At 37.8% G+C, this 9,655-nt stretch overlaps 1 protein-coding gene and 1 pseudogene across 1 annotated transcript in view; one reads left to right on the top strand and one right to left on the bottom strand.

The window, feature by feature from the left end:
- CAPZA2 (capping actin protein of muscle Z-line alpha subunit 2) overlaps nt 1–5,406 on the bottom strand; it is a 38,557-nt gene extending 33,151 nt beyond the window's left edge. The window contains exons 1-2 of the mRNA XM_006770011.2: nt 5,383–5,406; nt 2,378–2,441 (exon numbers count right to left, since the gene is read on the bottom strand). Coding sequence (XP_006770074.1) covers nt 2,378–2,441; nt 5,383–5,406 — 88 coding nt within the window. The remainder of the gene's footprint in view (nt 1–2,377; nt 2,442–5,382) is intronic.
- A 263-nt stretch (nt 5,407–5,669) lies between these two features.
- Nucleotides 5,670–8,882, top strand: LOC102753798 (annotated as a pseudogene).
- Nucleotides 8,883–9,655: the final 773 nt, after the last annotated feature.

Here is a 9,655-nt window from a genome sequence, read left to right as displayed (position 1 = left end):
TAGGAGCCATGGTGTAGAGCAGCGATTTTCAACCTTTTTCATCTCATAGCACACAAAACTAATTACTAGAGGTCTGCGGCACACCAAAAATATTATAATTTTTGGCGATGTGGCAAAAAATATAGGTATAATGTTGGTTTAGTCACACTGGATGGCTATTGTGTTGGTTATTGTCATTTTTTAATTTGACAATCTAAGGGAAAAGCAGCTAATGCCTCTGATTAAATAGGTATTGCATGTTTTAAAAATTCTTGCAGCTCACTGGTTAAAAATCAGTCTTACACTATGAATAAGAACAACCGATTAAATTTCTTAATTTTTTAAAAAATTTATTGACTTTTAGGGAGAGAAGGAGGAAGACACACAGAGAGAAATATCAACTCGTTCCATCTATTTATGTATTCATTGGTTGGGGATCAAGCATAACCTTAGCTTATCGGGACAACAAGCTCTAACTATTAAGAATAGGCAGACAGAAAGGAAGAGTCTTGGAGAGGTATCTGGGGCTTAGAGGAAGTGTTAGAAGTGACACATTGCAAATAGACAATGGAGGAGGCAGACCCCTAGGTGAGCAGGAAAGATTCAGAGCCCTCCAGGATGTGGCTTAGCCTGTAGCATAGCACTTAAATCAGTGGTTCCCAACCATTTTTTTGGCCAGGCCCCACCTAAGTATCTCTAAAATCCTGATGCCCTCCTGTGACATATAATTCTTATTATTCAAAAAGTGAACTCCTATTCACGTGGAGGAAGCCTAAAAGGCCATTCACTTGGTCTAAACAAGCTTCCTAAGAACATGGCATCCATGAAAGAGAAAAAAGAACGAAAGGTCAGTTGAAGTATTAAGAAATCACTAAGAAATTGTTAAAAAAAAATAATATGAAGTGATATGAAAAAATAGCAAGTAAAGTTTCAAAACATATAATAGAGAACTGAAATGCATAAATATGTCATGATATATTTATATACTGTCTATGTGGCCTCTAGAACCATAAGAAATGCAAAAAATTCACTGATAAAAACTCATTCTCTAATTGCCCCCTTAAAAAATCAAATTGCCCACCCGTAGGGCATGTGCCCCACACTGGGAACCACTTACCTAGATGAAGGAGCCTTATGGTTTAAAGGCACATTTTTTGAGACATGAGAGAGTGGGTGACTTGCTTGGCTAGGGGCATTCCCCCCTAGCAATAATAAATCCCGTAAACCCCCAAATATTGGGGCATTCAGTTCAGTTTGGGCAGCTGAGTGGCCCACTCAGGTTCTATCTGAGTGTATTTCTTCCTACAAATAAATCCTCTCCTGTTTTAGCTGCCATTTGTTTTCTCTTGTTTGAATTCATTCCTACAGCAAGACAAGAACTGGGGGCGCAGAGTACTGTGTCTGGCCAGAGAGAACCCCTTGACCACCACTGACTTAATCCGGCCAGGGCAACTGATTAAACTTCTTAATAAACATGTTTAAATAGTTTACTGTAGGGTAGAATGTTTAAAAAATGAAATAAAACATCCTGTGTAAATTAATTTTAAGACATGGTGAAGGCCAAATATATATGAGGTAGAAATAACTCATTTAAAATGTTTGTGGTAGGTTATTCTGAAAACTGCTTAAGGAAAGTTTTATAAAAAGATCACTACAGGCCATATTCCTGGCAGTTGTTTTAACCATGTGATTCTTAGTGTTAAAGAGAAGCTATCATGACAGCTTTTACAGCAACCAGGAATTCCTATAAACTTAATAGTTTCAACTTTTTATTTATAGATGAATAATTATAAAAAAGTGAGGTTTATAAAAGGCATACTGTAAACTAATTTATGAGATATAATTTAAATAACAAATTATTTTTACATGTGCTGTCATCTTCTAAGTATGGTGAAACAATGTCCCCTCCCCCTCTTTTTGGCTTCTCATATTAATCCAGCATTGACCCATGAACCAGGAGCTTAAAGTTTGATTCCTGGTCAGGGTATATGCCCGGATTGTAGGTTTGATCGCTAGCAGGCAGCTGATCAATGATTCTGATCACTGATATTTCTATCTCCCTCTCCCATCCTTTCTCTGAAATCAATAAAAACATTTTTTTAAAAGAGAAATACAAAAATGAATTTCCCAATTCTAATAAATAGTTAAAATTAAAATTTTCTTGCCTTTTAAAATAAATTTTCTTTTAAGGGGATTAATTTATTCAAACATAATTATCATGTGCAGCTTAAGTACATTATATTCTAGCCATAACAAAATTCAGATTGACAAAAATATTCACTGTAATGGAAAAAATAGTTTTCTACATATTTTCCTTATTATTTTGGTTATGTCATTTACTCTTTTTAAAAAGAGCACTTGATATATCAAGTCTTAGTATTATGAATTAAACACTTACCATTAAACACCTCATTAAATTCTCCAGGAGGGGCATGAATGATGAATTTTGCTGCTATACGCACCTAAAATAGAAATGAAGATATCAATGTCCCATAGCATAGGCCTCTATCAAAACAAAAACAAAAAATTCAAAATTATACTATTTTAAAGTTCCATTAAGGATGACTTAAGAAAATTTAAAGATAGTGATACTTCTTTACCCAACCGCCTAAAGTTTATTATTGTTTTAGTCGTTTACTACTATCCTATATGATAAAAGGCCAGCAACCATAACGGCATAACGATTGGAACGACCGATCGACCAGTCGCTATGAGGTGCATTTACCACCTCTCGGTACCTCCCCTCAGCCCGCAGGCTCTGATTGCTGGATGGCCAACAGGGAACCACGGGGAACTGGGGTGAGCGGCGGTGGGGAGGAATTGGGGACTGGCGAGCGGGCTGTAGATGGCCCTGATCGCAGGCTAGCCTATGGACTCTACCCGCACACAATTTTGTACACTGGGCCTCTAGTTATAATCATAATGTATAGGCTGAATGCAGATAAAATATATGAAAGTCAATACAACCTAACTTTGTATTACAAAAGAACAAATAAAGCCTAGTTAGTACAAAGAAGAATAACAAAAATTAGAGCAGAAATAAAAGATACAGATAAAATAGAGAAGATCTATAAAACTAAGAGCTATTTCTTTGAAAAGATAAACAAAATTGACAAGACTTTTTATTTTAGTTAGACTCACCAAGAAAAAAAGAGATGACTCACATAAACAAAATCAGAAATGAAAGAGGAACTGTTATAAATGATAACACAGAAATACAAAGGATCATAACAGACTACTATCACCAATTGTAAGCCAAAAAAATCAGACAACTTAGAAGAAATTGGCAATTTCTAAAACAACCTGCCAAGACGGAATCATAATGAAACAGAAAATCTGAACAGTCCAATTACAAGGACATTAAATCAGTAATTAAGAACTTTCCAAAAGAAAAACATTAAGAACCAAACAGCTTCACTGGAAAATTCTACCAAATTTTCTTAAAAAAAAAATAAAATATTGATTTCACAGAGGAACACAGAGAGAGAAAAACATGGATGATGAGAGAGAATCATTGATCAGATGCCTCTTGCAAGCTCCCTACTGGGGGATCGAGCCTGCAATCCAGGCATGTGCCCTTGATTGGAATCAAACCCAGGCCCTATAGTCCACACACAGGCTGACAGTCAATCCACTGAGTCAAACCAGCTAGAACCAAACAGTATTCTTAAAAACAGCTCTGAAACACAGACATTTTCACATTACATGTTAGTTTTTTGGTGCAGTGCATTCACTTCACACACACTGACTTTCTTTCCCCTCACTTGGAAATCATCACTTCCCTTTCTACTTGATTCTGTTCACCTCAAAAACTAGTTTTAGCAGGAGTAAAAGCTAGATTCCAAGCTGCATGGTGGCAATGTACAATTAAAATCTGGTTTTTATCTACTAGTAAGCCAAGACAAATAATCTGCATAGAAGTCTTAATTTTTTTTTAACTTCTACAAATCTCCATTTTTAATAGGCAAACTAATGGAAATGAAATATATTATTTCTTAACTTTCTCAAACCCTTGCCTCTGTTATATAAAATATTATGTACAATTATTCTCTGAGATAGCTGTTTATTACCCTTACTTTATGAAAGGGAAAACAGAGATCCAGAATGGGAATTTGAATAAAGAAGTCCAAGGCTTTCCACAGAACTGCTTTCCAACACAGTATGGGAAAGGGAACAAAAGAAATCTCTGGGTAAATGCATCTAACTCCACTGCTTCTGCTTCTATTATCGCCACACAACAAAAGCTTTCAATCTACACACTTCCTATCGCACCCTCTCAAGATTAAGATCCATTTTTTCTAACTATTATTGATCTATTAGAAATCTCCATTACAAAGCTTCTAAGACACCTCTCAGACAGTTCTCACCCAAACCCACTCCCCTCTGTTCTTGATAAAATTCCTTCCCCCAGTCAGTCACATGAACAATGATGTCTGTCTCTTCTGCTCAAATCCTATTTTCTTTGATTCTACTCCATTCAGACTCAGTGACTTTGTTCCTAGGTTGTGACAATAGCTGCTCTGCCTGTAGTCACATCTTTCTCTAAAATTCATTTTCTAACCTGGTCACTAGGATTTTATATTTTTCAATGTAAATTCTGATCATGTTTGCTTTTTTCTGCTTAAAATCATTTAACTAATGATCCCTCACTGCATGACATGTCAGGATTTCCCATATCTGAAAGCTACAAACTGTAACTGTTAAACAACATAAACTTTTAAATAAGACTATGGATTCAGACTATGGCACCACAGCCCACCACCAGTATGACCACAAGCAAACTCATTTGCAGTAAATAAGACCTTTAGGAAAGTGCTCAACACAGATAAGGACTCAGATAATAGCAATTACACCTTTTTACTCTTTTTGCCACTTTCTAGCTCCTACAACCTATCTACTCTTTTTCTCATCCCACATAAGCACAGTACTTGGAGCCTCACTAATTTATTCCATCTCTCAAACAAGAACTCTTGTCTTTCAGGCTTCCATATTACTGTGTGTGTATGTATGTGTATGTATGTATGTGTGTGTGTGTATACATATATACATATATATACATGACACACACACATATATGACTTGGCCATCTTTTATCTGTGGTGAAATTACAGAGGAGCAAAGTATCTTAAAATTTGAAAATTATCAGAAGAAAAGTTCATACAGAAAGGAAAACTCTAAGATCAAGTTATGCTATTAAAAACCTCTTGATGTATTATTTAGCATAGCAATCATTAGCAAATACTTTTTATAAAGGATGAATACTATTGAGACCTGTGGTATAAAGGCCCAAAATTATTTGTGTTGGCATCTGGGGAAAACTAGGAGGACCTACCTTGAATGGCCTAACAGCAAGTTCCCCTCCTTACTCTGCTCCTGCAGATAAGGTCCCCCAGCCAGACAAACCTCTTTATCACAGGGAACAGGCATACTTCCTGCTTATGCCTGAATAGCAACCGTCAGAATTATGAAAACAAACCAATCACATCATCTAGGGATCACGCCAGCCTCTTGATATGACAAAGCTGGCCTCCCACGGCTTCTCTGTCCTAGAGTACAACCCCCATGTGGCCCTGCATTGCATGCTGTGTCCCCCTCTCCCAGGCTAATAAGCATATGTGACTAATAAACTGCTGTTCATCTCATCTATTCAGTGTCAGGTGGTTGTGTGTTCAGCTATCCAATAACCCTTCATGGCAGGAACCTATCCCTTACCAACGGTGAAGAGGAGGCAGGTAAAACAAGAACTTACTTATAAGGGGAGCTTGAATTTAAGATATGTAATTGGGGATTAGGAAGCAATGAACTCAGATAAATAAGCAAATAAATACATATAAAAACCTAAGCAACCGTCCGACTGGTAGCTATGACATGCACTGACCACCAGGGGGACACTCAACGCAGGAGTAGAAACAACAGGCATGAAAACATGGAACAGGCTGATGAATCTCAGAGGGAAGTGGGAAGCGGGGAGGGAGAGAAGAGATTAACCAAAGATCTTATATGCATACTAGAGGCCTGGTGCATGGATTTGGCACTGGTGGGGGTCCCTTGGCCTGGTCTGTGGGGATCAGGCCAAAACCGGCTCTCTGACATTCTCGAGGGGTCCCAGATTGCAAGAGGACGCAGGCCAGGCCGAGGGACTGCACTAGTGCACAAATCCGTGTACTGGGCCTCTAGTTGTGTGTGTGTGTGTGTATGTGTGTGTGTAGTGTAAATGTTACAAGGGCGTGAGAAAGGTCTTCATAGATCTTTGTTTTTATTTTAGATATAAATTTACAAAAGTGTGTTTATCTAGTTTCCTATTCTCCAATGAATTGGGAGGATAGGAAAAGTTGACAATTATATTTTATTTTTTTAATATATATTTTTATTGATTTCAGAGAGGAAGGGAGAGGGAGAGATAGAAACATCAATGATGAGAGGGAATCATTGATTGGCTGCCTCCTGCACACCCCCTACTGGGGATCAAGCCCGCAACCCAGGCATGTGCCCTTGGCTGGAATCGAACCTGGGGCCCTTCAGACCACAGACAGATGCTCTACCCACTGAGCCAAACCGGCTAGGGTGACAATTACATTTAAAAAAGGGAAGAATCTGAACCTATTTGACAAAGGCTGTGGAAAACAAAGTTCCTTTATAAGAATGGAAAAATTACAAATCAAGTCCTGAAATTCATAAGCTAAGCAAACCTTTTGAAAAGAGAGCTCTAAAATTTTTATAAATGAATTTTTGTTTAAGAATAAGTACAAGCCCAGCTGGTGTTGCTCAGTGATTGAGCATCGACCTATGAACCAGGAGGTCACAGTTCAATTCTTGGTCAGGGCACATGCCTGGGTGGTGGTGGGCTTATAGGAGGCAGTTGATCAATGATGCTCTCTCATCATTGGTGTTTCTATCTCTCTCCCCGTCTCTGAAATTAAAAGAAAAATATTTTAAAAAATAAGTACAAGCTTACATCAAGTAACCTTTTCAGATGAAAATAATAATTAGGATTTTTAATTATGAGATAATGTAGATTAAACATTTCAAAACCTCCAGACTTATTGGCAACTCTACTGAATGATAAAATAACTCGGAAAAATCTTGTGATGTGAACAAAGTGAAAGAAAATGAATTCCATCCACAATTTTAGATAAACTTTCTCCACTCTTCTCTACTCCCTGCCCTATAGAGAACTCCTTGCCAGTTCAAAAATTAGAAGATAAAATTAGTTTATTAAGTAGTGAGAAATGGTCTTTGATGGAACAAATTAGAAGACCTGGAAGTGAAATGGACTTTCTCAAAAATGACATCAGGGTAGCCTGTGATTCTTTCAACCTACTTTAGATCAGAATTCCCACAAATATCAGAAAAAACGTGGACAGAATTCAGTTGTAAATTATTAAATTATTCAGTCAAGGGGAAAACAAGGATATTAATCTTTCAATTTCAGATGAAGTTGATTCCACTATTTTAAAAAAGAATTCCCTGCCTGGCTGGCATAGCTCAGTGGTTGAGCGTCGACCCATGAACTAAAAAAGAATTCCCCATATCTTTTCTGTAGGAAAGAATGTCACCTTATTGACCAAGTTCATTTTGACAAATCCCATAGGAAATTGTTTTCTTATTTCTACCAAGCACTAGCACTACTTTCTTTTTGTAAATGCTAGGAAACAGTCATTTAGGATCAGAGATGTCTCAGATTGCAGACAGTAAAAAAAGTATTATGTTAATGCTGGGATGCTGCCTGCCACAAATTGTTCCTCATGTGCTGCAGGCAAGAGAGGATGCCTCTCATACAGACCATGCCTGTACCCTGAGCCTACAGAAAAAAATCAGTGCCTCCAGATGAGCAAATAATATTGACAGGTTGGGTGGCATTGACATGTCATGTTGAATCAAGGCAAACTTTTATCACATTGAGGGAAGATATTAGACACAGTATCCAGAAAGATGACTGCTTGGAGCTAAATCCTGTGGAGGCCTTGTTTTTCTCAAGTTCCAATGTCTTTCTTTCAGTGTTGCAACAGACTTAAATGGAAGAGAAGGCACACTTGGTATAAGAAGCTATGATCAAAATCCTTGATATTATTATGGTATTCATTGATGATCCAGACAAATATCAGTAAGGTATTGAATTGTTGCTCTCAGTCTTGGGTGATCCCCCAGAAAGAATAGTTAGTACAACATATCAAGTGTTTACTATCCTATGTTACCTGGATCACAGAATTTGAAAATGTACAATCTTAGGTTAAATCTACACCGCTGAGTAAGACTGAAAAACTTCTGAGGGAAGGAAGCCAGATGCACATTAACTCCACATATAGCTTTCTGCCTTGTAATCCTTGATTCTGTCACTCTTTGCATTAGGGCTACAGAATGCATCTTTCTCAGCAATGCCAAGCTTCATGGTGAAATGGCACAGGTAGAAGTGATTAGGCTATGTTGCCTCTTTAAGATGTGTCTGTTACTGGAAAAGGTGAGCATCTGGCAGTGCTACTTCAACTTTCTGATTGCCAGCTACAACATGAAGGAACAACAGGGTGGGAGAATTTTCTATGGCAGCCAATTAATTATTGCCACCAATTTATAAAAACTGTAGGAAAAATTAATGTTATTTCAACTACCTGTGTTCATAAATTCCCCGAATTGTTTTGATAGACACTGTAAATTGGCAAGATTTTTACAAACACTAAGGCAAAACTTTAGTTCCAGGAGATTTTAAAACTGTATGAAGAAAACTTTAATTCTTTAGAGGAAGTGGAGTCCTCACCAAAGCAGCTATTAGTATAGTAAGCTGACAAAAATTTAAGAATTTTTAAAAAGCCTTGAGCAACTGAAAAAAAGGGAGGAGATGAAAGTATAAAAAGCAGCCCTAACCAGTTTGGTTCAGTGGATAGAGCGTCAGCCTGTGGACTCAAGGGTCCCAGGTTCAATTCCGGTCAAGGGCATGTACCTTGGTTGCGGGCACATGCCCAGTGGGGAATGTGCAAGAGGCAGCTGATCGATGTTTCTCTCTCATCGATGTTTCTAACTCTCTATCCCTCTCCCTTCCTCTCTGTAAAAAAAAAAATCAGCCGGAACCGGTTTGGCTCAGTGGATAGAGCATCGGCCTGTGGACTGAAAGGTCCCAGGTTCAATTTCAGTCAAGGGCATGTACCTGGGTTGCAGGCACATCCCCAGTAGGAGATGTGCAGGAGGCAGCTGATCGATGTTTCTCTCATCGATGTTTCTAACTCTCTATCTCTCTCCCTTCCTCTCTGTAAAAAATCAATAAAATATATTTTAAAAATAAAGAAAGTATAAAAAGCAGACATACATACCACGAAAAAATAGCTACATGGAATCCAACAGTCCTGCAATCTACAGTAGCCTCAAAGTATACTGCACAGAAAATACACTAAAAATTATTTGTAATTCATCTTAAATTCAAATTTGACCAGGAATCCTATATTTTATCTGAGAACCCAGCCAACAACCCCTCTAATTTCCATATGTTGAACATTATCCCACATAGTTATCTCCTCCTTCACTACGGCAGAAGACATTAGGGTAGAGATTTCCCAAATCAGGATTCACTGGAAAGCTTTAAAAAGAAAACAAACAAAAAACCAACAGAGACCATGTTCCATTCCAGACTACTGAATCAATCTTCAGAGGATTAAGACCTAGAAATGTGCCTTTTAGAAATCCCCCC

Source organism: Myotis davidii, unplaced genomic scaffold, assembly GCF_000327345.1.
Source record: "Myotis davidii unplaced genomic scaffold, ASM32734v1 scaffold384, whole genome shotgun sequence".
In the NCBI taxonomy this organism is placed as follows: domain Eukaryota; kingdom Metazoa; phylum Chordata; class Mammalia; order Chiroptera; family Vespertilionidae; genus Myotis; species Myotis davidii.
This window is presented reverse-complemented; position numbering and strand designations above follow the sequence as displayed.